The sequence below is a fragment of the Pelobates fuscus genome, chromosome 6 (genome assembly GCF_036172605.1).
Source record: "Pelobates fuscus isolate aPelFus1 chromosome 6, aPelFus1.pri, whole genome shotgun sequence".
Lineage (NCBI taxonomy): Eukaryota > Metazoa > Chordata > Amphibia > Anura > Pelobatidae > Pelobates > Pelobates fuscus.
This window is the reverse complement of record NC_086322.1, coordinates 228,457,083-228,478,636: the sequence shown is the minus strand read 5'-3', so window position 1 is coordinate 228,478,636 and position 21,554 is coordinate 228,457,083. Positions and strand designations below refer to the sequence as shown.

At 37.9% G+C, this 21,554-nt stretch overlaps 1 protein-coding gene across 1 annotated transcript in view; it reads right to left on the bottom strand.

Annotated features, from left to right (window-relative positions):
- The window catches only part of ANTXR2 (ANTXR cell adhesion molecule 2), a 192,201-nt gene that overhangs the window by 63,437 nt on the left and 107,210 nt on the right, over nucleotides 1-21,554 (bottom strand). The window contains exons 11-16 of the mRNA XM_063458807.1: nucleotides 14,514-14,592; nucleotides 13,557-13,652; nucleotides 8,787-8,831; nucleotides 6,451-6,546; nucleotides 1,874-2,041; nucleotides 152-232 (exon numbers count right to left, since the gene is read on the bottom strand). Coding sequence (XP_063314877.1) covers nucleotides 152-232; nucleotides 1,874-2,041; nucleotides 6,451-6,546; nucleotides 8,787-8,831; nucleotides 13,557-13,652; nucleotides 14,514-14,592 — 565 coding nt within the window. The remainder of the gene's footprint in view (nucleotides 1-151; nucleotides 233-1,873; nucleotides 2,042-6,450; nucleotides 6,547-8,786; nucleotides 8,832-13,556; nucleotides 13,653-14,513; nucleotides 14,593-21,554) is intronic.

The window sequence follows — 21,554 nt, the reverse complement described above, 5'->3', positions numbered from 1 at the left end:
CAGATGATATGGCAAACATATTGGTGAATACAAAGCATGTATAAAGTCAGGTATCTCTACATATACTCATGAAATATCAGGCTTTGTTTCTAGAGATGGATTGGTTTCAGACAGAGCACAGAATGAATGAACATTGTTTAGTTAATCTTACCTCATCTCCTTGCTGAGGTCGCATCAAAGAAACTCTATCATATTGTCGTCGCAACAAGGCCCATAGTGCATCAAGTCGGCCCTTGTTAGAAGAGAGGCAATGTTATTATAGAAATATTCTGCTCTGTTTTTAAATGTATATAAGATTTTTAAATACCTTATGAATACAACATTTTATATGTAAATAAGCAGCAAAATATATTTTTTTCTTAATCTATTAAAAATTCATAGATGGTATGTGTTATTATAAAACTTGTCTACCTATGCATGCTGTATGGTTAGTTGGAAAACCTTCAAATACATACATTCATGTGGGGAACTTTGAGTTGTTGGCATGCCCATTTTTATTATTATTTTATTATTTATAAAGTGCCAGCAAATTCTGTAGCGCTGTTTTACACACCAGAGTAAGTACAATTAAATTATTCACTGGATTGAGACGTATGGAACAGGTAAGTACAAGCTATATTCATGTCTGCTTGTTCTATATAGTGTTCTCATGACACCTGAATACATATCTCTTTCTCATAACCCTGCATGCACAAAAGAGAACTAGGATTTTTTCAATGCGACTGCGTGTGAACATGCTAATTCCAGCTATACACAAGTGGCTTAATGGCATAGAATGAGATTTAAATTTGATGACAAATTGTGCCCTGCCAGCTTTGCATATCATCTATATCAAGTTATATAAAATGAACATGAGTTCCTTGTGATAGAAATACCAAAGGGTAACAGGCCGGATGATAATGGTGGTAATGTTCTTATAGGTTTAAAATAATAGTATGTCTGTTTTGTTTATTAATAATGACACTAAGTTTTCCAGATTAGTAGACATAAAAATACTGGTTGCAGACTATGTTAAAAGCAAATTAATAATGCTCACTCAAGCATTTTATTCTGGATATTTGATATTCACTAAACAATAAGTTATTGTAAGTTGACAAACAATTTGTGAAATACAGGTCAAAAGAGCGAAGCTTGGAAAAAAAAAATGATATGAGTAATTTTCCAAATGTTCTGTTTCGGGAGCTGGTGGTCAACTCTATGCAACTTAGTTAGTTAAAGGGACACTATAGTCATCAAAACAACTAGCTTAATGAAGCAGTCTTGGTGTATAAATATTGCCCCTGCAGTCTCACTGCTTAATGCTCTGCCATTTAGGAGTTAAATCACTTTGTTGATACCCCCCATGCATGTGACTTACACAGCCTTCCTAAACACTTCCTGTAAAGATAAAAAAAAAATATATATATATTTTTTTTTTTTAACCCCTGTGTGTGATTAAAGTTTAATTTACGGAGCAGGAAATAAAAAATTCCAAAGCAAGCTAACATCTGATCGAAAATAAAAAAACATGTTTTTATGCAGGCTGTGTGAATCACAGTTAGGGGAGGGCTGCGTGGACAGAAACAAAAGTAATGTAACTCCTAAATGGCAGATAATTAAGCAGTGAGACTTCAGAGACTTCAAAGGCATGATCTATAAACTAAAACTGCTTCATTAAGTTAAAGTTATTTTGATGACTATATTTTCTCTTTAATAAACCTCCTTAGATGTGTAATTACTATTCTAGATAAGTGGCATGATATAATACATAGGCACTTTTGCAACAAGCCTTACTACTTTTATAAGAGAACAAGAGAACACAGAGCTGCTGTATGATATATATATATACACTGTAATTGGTGCTACTTTGCCATAGAATTACCCTGACACTTACCTTGATTGGAGTGTACCATTTGGTTTGATAAACTGGTGAGGTAGGCTTAGGTTTCGGAGGTTTGGGGTTCGTTGGTTGCTCTTCTTCTTCTGGCATTGTTATCACAGCATTTTTGGCTTTCTCTAATCTTGCACCTTCTTCAGTAGACCCTTTATCTCCCCAACGTACCTACATAATACATATTTATCCACTGAACTCATGGCATCACAATCAGTGTGGATGTTTAACATTAATTTGTATTTACTTCTATTGGGTGACCTATTCATCAAAACGAGTTGTAGTAACCTGAGAACCGACTTACTAATATAACTAAAGTAGTTGAGTAATAAAATCTATAGTTGACGTAAGGGGTAGATTTTTTGGGGGGTTTGTTTCCAACTAGGGCCACAATTTAATATTTTAGACATGCTTTTAATTTCAATACGTATTTAAATATATTATTTATTATATATTTATATATTATTATTTATTTATTTATTTAAATATAAAATAATTTGAAAAGCTTATCCAAGAATATTAAATAGAGGCATAGGTTAGGTTTCATCTGAATTTCACAAAATCTTAAGTTACCGTTTATTCATTAGACCCCTGTATATAAAATTGTGAAATAAATAAAAATGCAAGTCAAATTTGTAAAAAAAAAAAAAAAAATGCTCATGTGTAAAGAACTAAAACTAAGATGTGATCGGAATAAAACATATAACTTTTAAGGCATTTTTACTTTTTCAATGCAGTGTTGTCAAAACATAAACAAACATAAACAGCAATATAAAACGATACTGACTCAAGTTATTTTGAAGCTCTTACAACCGAATAAATTAGATTGACTACAGTTTGCATTGCTTTGCAATGGAAAACAAATAATTTTATCATAACCTCTGCGTACTTTCCTCTCTGTTCCAGAACTAATTGTTACTCAAGGAGAAAAAGTTGTTTCTATGCACGAGGTCTGCTCAGTTCTCTGAATTACATAATTTGATCTTGCAAAGTAACATAAGCTGCAATGATAGCAACAAAGTAGGAGAGATATACCCACCCATTAGTATTTATGTCAGGCTTCAACAACAGCCTGTGATGCCATTGGAAATACAATCATTTAATTTACAGTATGTGCATTGCCAACATTAATGGGACACTATAGTCACCAGAACAACTACAGCTTATTTTATTTGATCTGTAAGTAGAATAATTCCCTTCAGGCTTCTTGCAGTAAACACTGTCTTTTCAGAGAAAATGCAGGGTTTACATTACAGCCTAGGTATACCTCCTCTGGCCACTCCTCATATGGCTGCTAGAGGTGCTTCCTGGGGATGTCCTGGACTGGCATTCAGTGTCACCACCCTCTGCATGGAGACAACAAACTTACCTCATAGAGATGTATTGATTCAACCTGTCAGGATTATATTTGATGCAGCATGCAGAATAGTATCACACCTAGAATTAAGGATAACGTCTAACCGGACCTTAGAATGGCCGGACTTAACGTACCGGAGAATAGTCAAACTACTTGCCGAGGTCAGGGACACAGAACGAGACACAGCGATGATGTCTGGAGAGATGTTTGGATCCCTGTGGCGGTTTTTATCATGGCTGTCCTCATTGTCTGGCTGAATTGCCCTCTCAGGGTAAGTTCGTATGGGGCCATTTACGTCCTAGGTCAGCTAGTTCGACGGCTCATGTGCGTTCTCAAGATTCTGGCATTGGTAAGGATCTCTTGGTCTGCAGTCTTCCAAGAGGGGTATACCTTACCGGAGCACTATCTCTCGCTATTCCTCAATTCAAGTTGTATCCTGTGTCCTGCGTTTCCTTGAGGAATGGCCTGATGACAAGGACTTGTTCTTGTGACAGTTTTTCCGCTTAATGGTTCCCCCAGTATGTCTTGTACGTTTCATCGCGTTCTGATGTTCGTGGTGTTGACGTAGTGTCTTTTTCCTTCTCACTGTTTAGTGCGTCGGCTTCTGCTCCACACAAATACGATTTCTATTCGTCTTCTGTGTCATAACCCTATCCTTCGGATAGGCCACGGCTCTGTTGGCAGGTTGTACGTGACCATGTAGATCCAGGATCTCGTTCTTTTGTCCATCTTCATATGGACAGCTGTTGATTTCTGCATACGACCGTTTAGGACTGTTTCTGCATCTTCGCTTGCTCGTTGGATTTGGTGGATCCTCTCATAGGCTGACCTTGAGAGTTCCTCTGGGACACATTTGGTTCGGGGTACTGCCACCTCAACAACTTTGAAAGCCGTTGGGTCCCTTCTGGATTTTCTCTACACCGCTGCTTGGTCTAGGGAATCGGTTTTCCATCTTCCTTTTATTTCAGTCCTCTATCTCATATTGCTTCTGGTTTATAATATTTGGGCGTTAAAATTGCAAATATGAAGCCTCCTGTCCTGCCATAAAATTAGGGATTATTCTAGCCTCGGTGAGGGGATAATCTAAATTTTATTAAAGACAGGAGGCGAATATTTCCCCCCCTTTTACGTTCCCTCCCTGGAATTGGGTCTTATTCTATTATTATTAATTGGGTATATGGTTATGTTTTGTGAATGCATGGTTTTACATAATAAAGGTTATTTCTATTATACAGTGATGATTGTCCGTGTGCGTTTTATTCATCATGTTTGTGTTGTAATTATGTTTTGTCAATGTCTTTTTTTTAGTTTAGGTACATACAAGATACAAGGTCTTCATAAGATCTGTAGACTTTGTTTATTCATCATGTATTATGACGTGCAAGTGATATTGTATGGATATGACATCTTGCCTTGACAGTTTACTTTCATGATGTTTTCTTTTTTTCTTGCAGAGTAATCTATTTTCCCTCTGTGTTTGATGATTTCTCTGGATGTGCATGGTACAAGGTGGAATCGGTTTCCTTGCTCTCCTGCTTGACCTCATCAAAGCAAGAGGAAGTGGAAGGGCCTGCCTAAGTGGTTTTATACTACTGATGTTTTGTTCTGATTGGTTGTTTTGAATAGTTCTGTTAACTATTTCTTTGCTGCTGGAGGTTTCAGTAAAGAAGGTAAAGCAAATATTCACCTCCTGTCTTTAATAAAATGTAGATTATTCCCTCACCGAGGCTAGAATAATCCCTAATTCTACACAAAAGTACAGAGAATTAGGCAATGTTTACTTCTGATGAGCACAGCAATACTCAATAATATATCATTACTAAACAAAAAATATAGGGTTAATACAATACCCATCTTCACTGCAGTTAATCATTGCAAAACAAAATACCAATTTCCCTTGCACACTTTAATTTTAGCTATTAGGAATTTATATATATTTTCAAATGTCCCCATCTTTGACCCACATTTAGCCTTTGAAATACTATTCTGACAATTGGGTCTTTATTGTAGTGCACAACTCTCCAGGATTTCTTTATTACAGCTGGTTCATCTCATGCTAAGATTAATTGCAGCTCTAATTTGTTCCATAACATTTAAACAAAGATCCCAATATAAGATGAACAGAAACAGCTTGTTTTTTTTCATCTCCTTCGGCCGTTGAGATGGAGCACACAAAGTGCATTCTCTCAGAACTATGACTGTATTAAAAAATTATGTCATATGGATGAGTTTCATGCTTCTAAAACTGCTTTCAAACACTGTGAAGCACTGTGTCTTATTAAACTTATACTTCAAGAAGAATGCGAGACGTCAAGAAGAATGTGAAACAGATTATACAATTTTGAATTAAAGGATCACTATAGTGTCAGGAAAACTATAGCATCCTTGGGGGACCCTCACCCTCAGGGTCCCCCTCCCGCTGGGCTAAAGGGGTTAAAACCCCTTCAGCTACTTACCTTAATCTAGCACAGGGCTCCCTCTGCGCTGCTGACTTCTCCTCCCCCACCGACATCAGCTCCCGAGTAGAGCGGAATGCGCATGCGCGGCAAGAGCCGCACGCGCATTCAAACAGTCCATAGGAAAGCATTTCTCAATGCTTTCCTATGGACGTTCTGCACGCTGGATGCGAATTTCGCATCCAACGTCGCAGAAGCACCTCTAGCTGCTGTCAGGAAACTGCTATGTTTACATGTGAAGGGTTAAAACCTGAGGGACCTGGCACCCAGACCACTTCATTGAGCTGAAGTGGTCTGGGTGACTATAGTGTTCCTTTAACAGTAAACTCTATGTTCTTTAAGGGAATTGTAAAAAAATTGATCTACTACACTAATGACTCTTTAGCTTTTAAGGAGCACTTTTCACTTACTTTGGCTGCTCATCCTGACGTCACAAGTGAATGAACCTAGTTAGTCAGAAGGTGCTAGTGTATACCATAATGGCACAAGGGTTGGTACTGAGTCCATGTGCCACTATATTCGTTGGTACCGAGCCGATGTGGCACTATATTTGTTCAGTCAACTGTGAAGTTTGCCGTGCAGGCTTGTGACGTCACCCCAGGAAAGGGGACTTGGTATAATCTATACAGTGATTATGTCATAAATATAATAAATATCGTGATCTTATAATAAAAAAAAACGAAAATAAAAAATATTTGTGTTATCTCTTCTCTTAATTTGTCTCTACTTGATTGTTTCTTTATCATGGAAAAAAAAAAATCACTGACCTCCATTCTTTTGATGCCACCAACACCACGTCCACCATAATAGCTAGCATCCACTGTAGGCCACTTCTTTTGAGGGAGAGAATCTTCTTCAGGTTCCTGTATAAATAGCGTCGCACATAAACTTTATTATGAAAAGCATGCATTCTGTGGTAAAATGTACATTATATGTTTCAGATTTAGCTTTAAGCAACACTCATACACCATGATTGAAGTATAAAGTACATGTTCTACAGTCAATTAAATGCTGTGATTTGCTACCAAAAATATAGAAAAATTTATTCCTGATACTAAAAAAAAAAAAAAAAACATATTAAAAATTTTAAAAATTACCTGATAAAGATTTGAGAATAAACCAATAATGGTTTGAACAATTTATGCTGTAATAAATGAAACCTACCAAAGTTGGCAACACGGCTTTATTTTTGTCCTAATGAGGCGCAGAAAGGGCCCTGCCAAACTCTAGGTTACTATACCTACCAATTTGAATTTTCATCTGATAGAACTGTCCTTATTTCCAACCAAAATATCGGACCATTTCTCTGCTGCCTTACATTTAAAAAAAGACCAGGACTAACAGATCACATGAAACTCGTTTCAAAACACCACGTGTATATGAGTGCTTTAAAGGGGAACTGTCACTTCTCTGGAAATGTACACAATTGGATTAAACATTGAAAAACCATCTGCAACCTATTATTGACTTGTTTTCATGTGATGCTGTGTTTTCTTTCATATTTGTTTTATAAGATTTAGCCAGTGCCATCTCTACTTTTACTTTTTCTCTCTCTTGTTTGCAATACATAAGTATATAATGTGGGCAGGCTAATGCAATTGAAATGGGAAGACGAAGCAAATTTGTTTACGAACTGGTTCTATGGGCATCGCAAACGGGACGCATTCATAAACCGGGAGATATTCCTATTAATTTTGGTACTTGCTCGCATTACTATTTCATATTTCATGTTTTATCTTTTATATGAAACACCAGGGCGGGCACATATTCCTGGAACGGACACGAGATCTCTTTCTACTCCACAGTCGTGACCGAATTTAATGTTTGCAATATTTGAACTTTATACTGTTTTGTTTCTATGGGCTTTTTTTTTTGTTCATACCTATTGTTACTGTGATTGTGGGGTGGTCTGATTATTTGCAATTGCTTTCTGACATGTGTGTATTGGATGTAGTGTCATGTCTTTGAATAAATAAAGAATAAAATAAAAAAAAATTTAGCCAGTGACATCACAATTCAGTTCAGAGATATAGAAACATTGGGGGTTATGCATAAGGAGTGTGTGTTATGAAAAGTGGTGCAATTGTGGAAAAGGAGCGGATTCACCAAAGTAATGTGTCTGCTGGTTCCACTGGTTTCCAAGAAAGTTGCCCAATTTTTAGTACTTTAGACCCCTTTTCAGAACACATTTTCCACATAAACCCCATTGCTTCATTTCTTCTCTGTATGGGTTCTCTATGCTGACTGCCAGGTGCAAAGGAAAAGGAAAAGCTTAAAGCAATGATTGACAGCGAAACAAAATGGAGGTACCCAGTTGTAGGATTAAGAAGTGGGGATTTTTACATTTAGTTTTATTTTTCACAACTCGCATATGCATATTTATTCAATTTAGGGTATAAGCAAACATATTATTAATAATATTGAGAAATGAATGTTTCCCTTAAAGTAAACCTGGTGCAGTGGTAGCTAGCAATTTGCTTATTGGCACATCTTCTACAGTAAACACTAAAGCATTAGGCAGGGACTACCAATAATTGTATTTCCCTTAATCTATTCTAACTTGATAAAGGACATTTGATTGAACAAAAACATTGAATTGAGTTGTCTTGGAATAATAATAATAATAATAATAATATAATTCAGGGGATAATATTGAAAGCTAGAACCCTACCAGACAAAGTAAATATATTTGTACAATCAAGAAATAACTGTCAATCATTAGTTCCATTTAAGGATTTAGTTGTTGCAGATGAAAACATGGGTTGCTATTTCTCTTGGAAATACACATAAATCATCATCTTCCACATTTTGCAAAACTCAGAGTACCTTAACATAACATAAGTCAGATGCACCATTCTTTACACCTGCTTAAATCTGAAAAAAACTGTTCCCATTGCCACGCATCATTGACACCACGATTGCTGTTCCTCAAGCATATGATGTGTACACTTGTGATGAGTGTCAAACTGATCACTTCTGATAAAACTGCATATTTATTAATTTCAAATGAAAAAGCCATATTGTTTAGGTGAGACATTCTCTTTAATTACCATTAATAATAAGTTAATACATTTTGGATGTTTTGGGCATTTTAAGCACATACCTCAACTTTAGCTGGTGGTGGGGGTGGAGGAGGATCTTTGATAACCTAGGATTATAAAATCAAATGTAAATAAAGCAGAATCAATTACGTATAAGGTAATAATTGTGCTTACCTTTGCAACAAACAAAGGTAGAAAACATGATCAATCTCACTAGATGTTGCACGGCACATTCTATAGAAAAAATTATAGATTCTGAAGCTAAGTATTAATCGTGCTTTCAGGATTAGAAATATCTGTGACAAGTGGGCAAGCAATACATGATCCCATTAGAAAACATTATAATGTGACATGAAATCACTTTCTTCTTTTATGACCTTTATTCCCTGCTTTCTTCGTTCACCTCAATTTAAAACCACATTTAATGCTTACGTTGTTCAGACAGGCATCTGGCTTTCAACAACAAAAAGGAGACATTCTAATTCAATTACAGTAACAAAAGGAAATTGGTAAGTGATCAGGTTTGTTTGTGCAGGGATAGTTTTACAAGAAATACACAAAATACATTTATTATTTTTTTGTATTCATACTGGAAGCATGCTTATTATTATTTGGCAATCCAGGGTTTTATACATATACTGCATTCACAAAAGAAGCACAAAAATATAAAAAAAATACTTATATCTGAATGCTCCATATATATTGCATACATCCACGACTCTTGGTACCAGGAAATTGTTGAGATCCCTAAGCCAATCCCTGACCTCCCATAGCTTTTTATGGTAGACTCACTGAAGGAGTCTGTGCATGCATGTTCACCTATTTATCATAGGGAATCCTGTATTTCAATTTACTCTTGTGCTTTATGTTAAGAAAACATGCACAAAACCAGGCAGCATAAGTGTTCCCTTTTTTTCTTGTTAAAGAATAAGATGCAGTTTATGGTTTTTCCTTGCACATGCCTGTACAGCCTGTTATTGTTTTTTTACTAAACTAGTGAGCAGTTTAGATTTTTTTTTACAGCTGACCCGCTCCATGGTCTTTCGTGACCTTTTCAAATCCAGAGACCTGTTGGTTTATTGCACAAACTGAACAACTTTAATCATGAATATTAGGCTGTCCATGAATATCTCTTTAAGGTTAATTTAATGTTGTATGTCATTTTTTAGATGCCTAAGCTTGGAAATATTTAATCTTCTATCATGATTATCACAAGGCATCTACAACGTCCTTTAAAGCTAATTACGTTGTTTTAGACTCTTAAGCATTGCGGTAGGTTTCAATCTCTATTGTTGTTGCCTGAAAACAAATTTTAAAAACAAAACAAAATTGGATTACCATCTTGTTGATCCCTGTGAATTTTGATTGCTCTATTAATAGGCATGTGCATGGGGAAAATTTTCGGTTCGGCATTCCGAAATTCTGAATTTTCGCAATTCGGGACTTCGGCAATTCGTCACTTCAACACTTCGGAACTTCGGCAACTTCGGAACTTTGGCACTTCAGCACTTCGGCAGTTCGACACTTCGGAAATTCTGACACTTCGGAACTTCGGCACTTCAGCACTTCGGCAACTTCGGCACTTCTATTGCAGCCGCTTATTAGATAACTCCCTAATTCCCACGGTATTAGGGAGTTATCTACCAAAAGGCTGAAAGACCTAAACTGGTCTTTCAGACAAATTTACTAATACTAAGTAAAAATGACTGTGGCTGCTCACTGTTTTAAAAAAAATAAATAAAAAATAGCCCCCCCCCGCGGGTGGGGGCCCTTAAGTAAAATGATGGGGGGGACCTATTGTCCTCCCCCCCCGCCCCCACCCCTGAGTGGTGGGTGGGGGCCCTAAATACTAATAAGGGGGGACCTAATGTCCTCCCCCCTGAGCAGCGGGTGGGGGCCCTAAATACTAATAAGGGGGGACCTAATGTCCTCCCCCCCCGGCCCCCACCCCTGAGCGGTGGGTGGGAGCCCTAAATATTAATAGGGGGGACCTAATGTCCTCCCCCCTGGCCCCCACCCCTGAGCGGCGGGTGGGGGCCCTAAATACTAATAAGGGGGGGGACCTAATGTCCTCCCCCCTGGCCCCCACCACTGAGCGGTGGGTGGGGGCCCTAAATACTAATAAGGGGGAAGGATTATTTTTTTGCGTTCGTTTTTTTTTTTTATTGCGTCGGTTATTATGGTTTTTTTATTTGGCCTTTTTTGGGGCTGAAAAAAGAAGATTTTAGAAGAAAGAAAACATTGAATGGTAAGTTTTTTTTGTTTTTTTTTACAGGTTCTTAGTTAAAGGTCCCCCCCTCATTATTTTTAGGGTGAGGGGGGTAGGTAGGGGATCATCTTCGGAAGGGGAGGGGGTGACTAGGGTTTTGGGGAACCCTAGTCACCTGGGGGTGGGAGGGGGACTTTTTTTTAGGGCCCCCACCTGCCGCTCAAGGGTGGGGGCCAGGGGGGAGGACATTAGGTCCCCCCCTTATTAGTATTTAGGGCCCCCACCCACCGCTCAGGGGTGGGGGCCAGGGGGGAAGACATTAGGTCCCCCCTTATTAGTATTTAGGGCCCACCCACCGCTCAGGGGTGGGGGCCAGGGGGGAGGACATTAGTTCCCCCCCTTATTTTAATGTAGAGCCCCCACCCACCGCTCAGGGGTGGGGGCCAGGGGAGAGGACATTAGGTCCCCCCCTTATTATAATTTAGGGCCCCCACCCACCACTTAGGGGTGGGGGCCAGGGGGGAGGACATTAGGTCTCCCTCTTATTATAATTTAGGGCCCCCACCCGCCGCTCAGGGGTGGGGACGCGGGGAGGCAATTGGTCCCCCCTTTTAATTTAGAAGCGCGGGTGGGGGCTCGGGAAGGGGGACCTTTTTTTTTTTTTTTTAACAGTGAGCAGCCACTGTTTAATAGACATGCCCCTACTTGCGGTATAGAGAGTAGGGGCATAATTTACTAATACTAAGTAATCTTTACTTAGTATTAGTAAATTTGGCTGAAAGACCAATTTAGGTCTTTCAGCCTTTTAGTAGATAGCTCCGTAATACCGTCGGAATTAGGGAGTTATCTACTTATTCATTCCTGTCATTACACTGACTGGCTAAGTAACTTACATTTTATATGAATGTATGTTACTTGATTGTTGTAAGTGTTGCAAATGCTTACAGGTGAATCCTGGCTATGTTTGTATACTTTTTATTTAAAATTGTATACAATGTAACATTCTTCTTCTTTCACTGGGTAGATATATTAGTACTTCGGCACTTCGGTAATTTCGGAACTTCGGGACCTCGGCAATTCGGCACTTCAGAAGTACCCGAATGTCCGAATTGCCCGAAATTCGTCGGAATACATATTCGGACCGAAACGAATTGCACATGTCTATCTATTAAATTACATCATGTAAACCAAATTAAATATGTGGTTAACCATAGACATAGCCAGATGCTTTCATTCTCTGGATGATAAAGTCAACAGTTTATCACTTTTTACTTTTATAATTTTATTAATGTCAGAATAAAGATTTCCTGCAGAAAGCAGAGAGTTTTGGAGTTTGCCTATAATGTCCCAGTTCATAAATATTTGAGCCAACGCAGATGTTTAAATAGAAAAAGCACTCTGTTATACAGGCTCATTGCCACAAATTCTCTACAGCAACAAGGAATGTTGTCTTGGGATATCTTCAAATGCTGCAACATGCTACTATATATATTTCTTCTTTTTATCCAGAACATTGAGGGTTTCAATGAACAATGACTACGTCTGTCTCTCAGTTAACCATTTGTAGGTTCAATTCAATAATAATAATAAAAAATTTAAAAACTGAAAATCAAACTTATAAATAATAAGATACAGAGAACAATCTAAAGCTTTTGTCACTTTCCATAACAACTTGCAAAATACTCTTTCGTATAATTTAATTAAACTCGTCAAAAAAAGGAAGAGAAAAAGTAAACAGCAAATTCAGATTCAGAGAATAATGACACAAACAGTAGATATTTTCATCAAAATAAAAACAAAACACAAATTGTAAAAAATCTTACATGCATAGAATTGTGACCAGCTTACTTATGCATTACTGTTAAGTTGTCTAGTTTTATTGTGAGGGAGGGGGAGTTGTCTTTGTGCGTTTAGAGATGATAGCGTTGATGTTGATTTATTTAATTCAGTACACATATAACAAATTAAAAATTGCATGCATGTTAATCTGACTACATTTATCTAAATGTAAGTGCTGAGTATGAAAAAGTGTATGCCAACCATGGGAGATTATAAAAGCAACTAAGTATAAAACTGTTAGTAGAAGGGCAGAACTATTAAAACATATACAACGCCAACAGGATAAAAGACATGCAATTAAATATTAAATCAAATTTTAATATCAAAAAGAGAAGCATTTAAAAAAAAAAAAATTACCGTACGGATTAATATCTATAATGGACTACATTGCAATTATACATTGCTGATACCTTTCTAAAATGTTTCAGTATCATGTAATGCTCTGTCTATTTTATCTGTAGAGTACTTTATCGATGTGACTAAGCTGATGGCTATTACAGGTCTAAGTCTAAAACAAATAAAAAAATAGCTTTTATAATAATTGTTAAATCTCAGTCCCAAACCATATGAAATATCATTTCATTGTCTGTTTCCTATGCCTGTGACTATCTACAGCTACAAGCTGGGCGCCATGTGTGTTTTGATTGAGGGCTGTGCACCGGAAAACTGGAGGAGTATAGAGTATGTCTTCAATTTCTTTCAGTATAACTGGTCTTCATATAATTTATTTATTACATAATTTGGATAACAGTTGTTCTTTATTTTACTTTTTTTTTAAACTTACCACTTTGCAGCATAAAGGAAAAAACCACCAAAACAAGACAAGGGCAATGAGGAGTAAAATGACCAGGATGGCAATGATTGCAATAGTACCACTCGTCTGCGGAGAAAAGAAGAATCTATTAATTCAATAGTCAACTTAGCTTTTTTCCCCTTCTATAGCTGTATTGTTGGCTGTTCTACGGACATTCTCTCTCCACATCCACTCTTATACTTTACTCATTATATTTTAAATATAATGGTCGTTCTTTCACAGGCTTGTTTAAGTGAGGTATGACACACCACAATTAACGGCAGCTATATAAAAGGAAAATTTAAATTTATTGTAGAATGCAGGCAAATGATAACCGTTTATAGTTGCTGTTGAGAATGGGGTGGCTGCATTCTCAGCCTATCACTGCTATCCAGGTTGGAGAGAATTTATTGATTTACTATTACTTCATAAGCTTTCTAAAGTATCACAATCTGTTAGATAAATGTTTCAATGATTTAGCTATAGAAGTTACCATTAAAGTCGGTGGGAATTTTTGTAGATAAATCATTTGAAAAAATGTTTTCCTAAAAAATTGGATAATTTAAAAATCTTATCCAAAAATATTAAATTGAGGCTATTACAACTACTTTAAACCAATAGCATGTAAGCAGGAAAGGTGGTTTCCTAAATATACAGTGCATTCAGAAAGCATTTTCTTTCTCTTTTCATGTTTTATGTTACAGCCTTATGCTAAAATTGTTTATTTTTATTTATTTATTTTTTTCACATCAATCTACACGCGATACTCCATAACAACAAAAATAAAAACAGATTTTTGCTAATTGAAAAAATAAAAGAAAAATGGAGTAGAACCAATACATTCTGAATGCATGTTATATATGCATTAAACGATATAGAAACATAAAAGCACATATTTCAAACCATCCGCATATACATATACAAAAATAGATGATCCAATGGACTTACACAGCTAGAAGCAGTTATTGTCTGTGGATCGGTAAGAGGAGTATTTCCTTTGTTCACACTCACCCAGACCTCCATTGTCCTAAAAAAAGAAAAGAAAATTATTATTTATACTATTCATTAATTCTATAATGTGCACTGTACAGCATGTGTTGTTAATTCCTTGGACTAAACACAGTACTTGCCATTTTTGTTCAAAGTATATCTGATTCAAACACCCTAGAATTTGCATAATTAACAATCAAAATAGTAACCAGGAAATTAGCAGCATAATATGGTAATATATATACCGTATTTTTCGCTCCATAAGACGCACTTTTTTTCCCCTCAAAAGTGAGGGGAAATGTCTGTGCGTCTTATGGAGCGAATGTGAAGCTTTACTTACTTGTCTTGAAGCGTGGGCCGGCTTCACAGCGCGCACCGCGGTACTGGAACTTCAATTTCAGGTTCAGTTTCCGGCGGGACTGAAAGGAAGTGTGCACACTGAGTGCGCACTTCCTTTCAGTCCCGCCGGAAACCGGAACCTGAAATTGAAGTTCCAGTACCGCGGTGCGCGCTGTAAGGCCAGCCCACGCTTCAAGACAAGTAAGTAATTGGGGGATACTATGGGACACTATTGGGCACTATGAGGGGAGGGGGCACTATGGGACGAGTGGAGGAGGACACTATGGGACAAGGGGAGGGGGACACTATGGGGGAGGGGAGAGACACTATGGGACAAGGGGAGGGGAGGGGGACACTATGGGAGGAGCGGAGGGGACACTATGGGGGGAGGGGACACTATGGGACATGGGGAGGGGACACTATGGAAGGGAAAGTGCACTATGGGACAAGGGGAGGGGGAGAACACTATGGGAAAGGGGGGAGAACACTATGGGATGAGGGGAGGGGGGAGCACTGTGGGATGAGAACACTATTGGACAAGGGGAGGAGGGGGTTAAAGAACACTATGGGACAGGGCAGGAGGAGTTGAAATCACTATGGGACAGAGGAAGGGGGGGTTAAAAGTCACTATGGGTCAGGGGAGGAGGGGTTGAAATCACTATGGGACAGAGGAAGGGGGGGTTAAAAATCACTATGGGACAGGGGAGGGGGGTTTAAAGATCACTATGGGACAGGGGAGGGGGGTTAAAGATCATTATGGAACAGGAGAGGGGAGTGGGTGGTAAGGAACACTATGGGACAGGGGAGAAAAAAAATAATCTGAACAAACTTTCCCATAGTAAGAAACACTATGGGACCGTTTGTTCAGAATACTTTTTTTTCTGGGGTTCCTCCTCTAAAAATTAGGTGCGTCTTATGGTGTGGTGCGTCTTATGGAGCGAAAAATACGGTATATATATATATATATATATATATATATATATATATATATATATATATATATATATATATATATATAAATGTACTCTGGTGAAGAAAATACTCAATTGCCATCAGGTCAACACTTTTTTTCTTTAGTTTTTATTGTATGTTCTGACTTCTTATAAAACTGCGTAACCATGGCCCTATTCCATACAGTACACTCATAAGCACTATGCATTTTGCAAACATGCACATAAAAGATCTACAGCACATAAGACCCACTTATCTTACTCGTACTTTTTCTGTTTTTATGTTACTCTTTTCTCTGTTATTTTCCTTCTACGATACTAGGAAGCATTTGCAGTGAAAAAAGCTGAACAAAAAATTTTCTCACAATGATGTTGACCCACTGAAAAGTGTGACATAGAGCTATTTTATACTTTCAGTAAATAAGTTATTGTTAGCATACCATAAAATTTTAATACACTTACAAGTATTGTTTTCTTTTTCATCAGCAACCCAGTTCTTATAAATGCTAAAAAAGTGACAATGCTGGCTATTGTGTCCACAATAATTAATTCATGTATTTTTTACGTCTGCCTATTTATTTTGTTTGATTTTGCTCTATGTCTTGAATGACCTGGATTGAGTTGATTTGGTTAGGACAAATATAATGCCTTTCACGCAAATATAATGACTTATAAAACAAAATCTACAAACAGATCGTGTAACCAAAAAGAAGTGGGCTAAGAAAATATAGTCACAGAACAGGTAACACCACTTAGACTCCATGTTTCAAGATAGATAAAGAACAAGTGGTCACCCATTTAGACTTTAGGAGATTCATGTATGGTAGAGGCAATCTGGTACTGTGGACCAATATAGTACTCAGGGCTTTAAAAAAGTGTATCTTACAATATAAAATAGGCCTTAATAGTTTCTTTTTAGTACAAGAATGGAAAGTCTATGGCACACTCACCAGGGGCAAATTCTAATCGCCAGGGCTTAATTTTTACTCGCCAATGGCTAGTTTTAAGCCTTGTATAAGTACTCTTATTAGTTACCATAAGATAAACTCAAGTCTATGTTTTGCCAACTTTGATTGTCATCGCCAAGTAAATGCATATATTCATTAACCATATTGAAAGCTGACAAACAATTGTATCTGTTTTGGTATCACAGACTGTTATAAACATCTACAAACCTAAGGAAATACCGTATATACTCGAGTATAAGCCGAACCGAATATAAGCCGAGGCCCCTAATTTTACCCCAAAAAACTGGGAGAACTTATTGACTCGAGTATAAGACTAGGGTGGGAAATGCAGCAGCTACTGGTAAATTTCTAAATGAAATTCGATCCTAAAATTTTGTATATTAATTGAATATGTATTTACAGTGTGTGTATATAATGAATGCAGTGTGTGTATGAGAATGCAGTGTGTGTGTATGAGAATGCAGTGTGTGTGTATGAATGCAGTGTGTGTGTATGAGTGCAGTGTGTGTATGAGTGCAGTGTGTGTATGAGTGCAGTGCGTGTGTGTATGAGTGCAGTGTGTGTGTATGAGTGCAGTGTGTGTGTGTATGAGTGCAGTGTGTATGAATGCAGTATGTGTGTATGAATGCAGTGTGTGTGTGTGTGATGCAGAGCCTTGGTGGGGGGTTATTTTTTAATTATTATTTTAATATTGTTTTTTGTTTCATTAATATTTTTTTATTATTATTATTATTTATTATTATTATTTTTTTTATTTTTTTTTTATTATTTTATTATTATTATTATTATTATTATTATTATTATTGGTTGCAGTGACATTAGGGCTAATTGGGCCAGCAAGGGAAGCAGGAAGCAGTACCATGTCAGTAAGGTTAATATAGCCCACAGAGAATGGGAATTCTAGTAACAGGGGCAGTCTCTTTTGATGGTGGTTCCCTAGGACCCTTGGGCATTATTGAGCAGGGAGAAGGACAGACATATTTTAACATATTCCTAGTTGGAAGGATACATTTGAGAAACTGAAAGATACTCAGACAATACATGAACTTAAATAAATAAATCAACACATGTCCCCAACACATCTTAGCCAAGTACGTATATATATTTATTATGGTGGTCCAGTGGCATTGGTAGTTCAGTGGGGGAAGAGGGGGGCTGGCAGGGAGCACTTACCTCTCCTGCAGCTCCTGTCAGCTCCCTTCTCCTCCATGCCGGTCCGGTCAGCTCCTCTGTCAGCTCACAGTGTAAGTCTCGCGAGAGCCGCACTATGACCTCGCGGCTCTCGCAAGACTTACACTGGGAGCTGACCGAGGTGCTGAAAGGACCGGCGTGGAGGAGAAGGGAGCTGACAGGAGCTGCAGGAGAGGTAAGCGCTCGCTGCCAGCCCCCTGTCTGTATTATGGCAATGTAAATTGCCATAATACAGACAGTGACTCGAGTATAAGACGAGTTGGGGTTTTTCAGCACAAAAAATGTGCTGAAAAACTCGTCTTATACTCGAGCATATACGGTACTTCAAACTAACAGACTCCCATAGAAATACAGAAACATTTCTAAAACATTCTAACATATACAGAGCCATATAAAGGAAAGAGTTTGCCTAATATGAAGCTTTTCTGTGGGATTTTTTCAGAAAAATATGAAATAACATTACATTTAGAGAAAACTCATGCAATATTCCCACCATCTCCTTTGCTTTGGTTAAAACAATCAACAAGCACCTAATGATGAAGAGAGCGTTCCTTGAACAAATACGACGCTGCATATCCTCTTATCTTACAAGAATTATCTTAACCCCTTAAGGACACATGACGTGTGACATGTCATGATTCCCTTTTATTCCAGAAGTTTGGTCCTTAAGGGGTTAAACTGAGTACATATGTTTAACCCCTTAAGGACCAAACTTCTGGAATAAAAGGGAATCATGACATGTCACACATGTAATGTGTCCTTAAGGGGTTAAAGGGACACTCCAAGCACCCAGACCACTTCTGCTCATTGGAGTGGTCTGGGTGCCAACTCCCACTACTCCTAACCCTGCAAGTGTAATTATTGCAGTTTTTTTATAAACGGCAATAATTACCTTGCAGGGTTAACTCCACCTCTAGTGGCTGTCTACTAGACAGCCACTAGAGGGCACTTCCTACTTCATAGCACAGGAAACCTGTGCTAGACCGTTGCTGGACGTCCTCACGCTGTGTGAGGACCTCCAGCGTCGCTCAAATCCCCATAGGAAAGCATTGAAATTAGTTTTCAATGCTTTCCTATGGGGAGCGCTAATGCGCATGAGCGGCATTACTCTCTCTTAATCATTCACTGTACCCACACATATTATATACAGTTTCTCACCATTAAATGTTTTTTTGAAAGATACTATTATTTTCATGATATTATATAATTTACTATAAAAAAAATGAAATGACTTTTCCTAACTTTGACCCGGAATATCTGTTATGCATCTACAACCAACAAAAACACCCCATCCTAAATAGTTTCTAAATTTTGTCCCGAGTTTACAAATACCCAATGTTAACATATTCCTAGCTTTTGTTTGCAAGTTTTAGGGCAATAAATACAATTAGCACTTTGCTATTTCCAAACCATTTTTTTTCAAAATTAACGCAAGTTACATTGTATCACTGATAGCTGTCAGGAATCCCTGAATAACCCTTCACATGTATATATTTTTTAAAAGAAGACAACCTAAGGTATTAAACTTGGGGTATTTTGACTCTTTTCATGTAACCATTTTACCACCAATCTATGTCAAATTTAAAAAAATAAAACATAATTGGCGATTTTTTATTTGACACACATAGCAATTTAAGAATACATGTGCTGAGAACTTTAAGGGTTACTGCCAAAGAACACCCCAATATGTGTCTTCAGCAACATCTACTGCGTACAGTGATACAGTATAGATGTGTCGGGTTCTCTGGGGGCTAAAAGACCTTATTTGGAGGATGTGCATTACAGTTTTCCAACATGGAATTTTCACATCTGGTCATCATGCACCCATGTCCTATTTGAAGCCAATCAATTAAATTTACCCGCATCAAACCATATATTTTTGAAACGTAGACACCCTAGGGTATTTCAAATGGTGGTATTTTAACACTTTCCATACACTAATTCTACCACCAGTCTTTGTCAAACGTTTGGGTAGTAACTTTTTTGAGTTATTTTTCTCTCACATTGTACTTTAGGCATGGATTCTCAATTCCTGTTATGTGTTACTGACAAAGAACACCCCAATATGTGTTCAGCAACATCTCCTGAGTACAGTGATACCACCTATGCATAGGTTTGTTGGGTTGTTTGTGGGGTGCAATGCCAAACTTCTGATATGTTTTTTTTTTAATTTGACATATCTTCTTTGCATATCTTCTTTTGGTGGGATTTATTACATATCCCAATTTGTTTTCTTGCCATGAACATGCATATATTAAAAAAGTTGACACCCCAAGGTATTGTATATGGAGTGTTTTGATGCCTTTGATGCAACCATTTTAGCCAAAAAAATTGGAGAAAATGTGTGGTGGTAATTTTTCAATTTTAATTTTTACACACAGATTTGTTTGTGATTTACACTCATGCCCCCATGCATAGGTTGAACTTGATCATAAAAATAGTCTGGCACAGTAAAAGTAAAAGAACCAAACTCAGGAACAGTAAATGTAACAAAGGAAAAACTGAATGGCAAATGTAAAAAGAAAAAACAAACGGACCAGTGTGTGATATCGCTTGAAGCAATCCCCAATGCAGAGTCCAGGCTGTCCAGGGCAATCAGGACAGTAAAAGACAATGTCCTTTTTCTGCCACCTTTTGAATCAGACTGGGCTATGTTCTGGGCAACCTGGAGGGTCAAGGTGGCCATCCTTTCCCTCGTACACCCGGAAGGCCTGAGTATTATTATTATTATTATTGTCATTTATAGAGCGCCAACAGATTCCATAGCGCTTTACAATATTATAAGAGGAGGGGGTTTAACTCTAAATAGGGACAATTACAAGGACACTTACAGGAACGATAGGTAGTTGAGGACTCTGCTCAAACAAGCTCACAGTCTATAGGGTATACCCAGTCTTGCTCTCACAGAGCTTATACACCTTTACACCATACCTGGAACGCTTGGAAGGAATATACTGCTTGAATCCCAGCCTTCCCTTATACTTTAGCAGGGATTCATCCACGCATACATTCCTTCCAGGTGTATAAGCCTCTGAAAATCTGGCAGCAAAGTGGATAATCAGGTGGCGGATTTTATACAAACTGTCAAAGTGGGGATGCTCCATAGGGGGGCTCAGGCTGTTGGGTGCTGAAGTGCATGAAATGTAGAAATATTTAATACCTATTTCTTGACATGCACTGGAAGTAAATGGGGGTAGAGCAGATGGGGCTACTGCTCCAGTAAGAGCAGATGGATTGCTTCTTTATAATGCCCATCAGCATAGTCAATGTCCAGAATTTTTTACATTCTGGCACATCGATGGGAGCCCATTGCTGCTTTGCCAAAAAAGAATCAGGCTTTGAAGCACGGGACTGATGGGCATATAAATTAGTTTGGGTGACAATGTTCCCCAATGCATCATTGCCCAGAAACACCTGTATAAACTGTTGGGGGCTAAATCCTGGGACATCCACATTAAAGGTGGGATATCTGGCCTTTGGCGATGAGGTGCTACCCACTCTTCAGCAGCACTGCCAGCTGGAGCAGCACATCTCCTTTTGGCAGTGGGCCT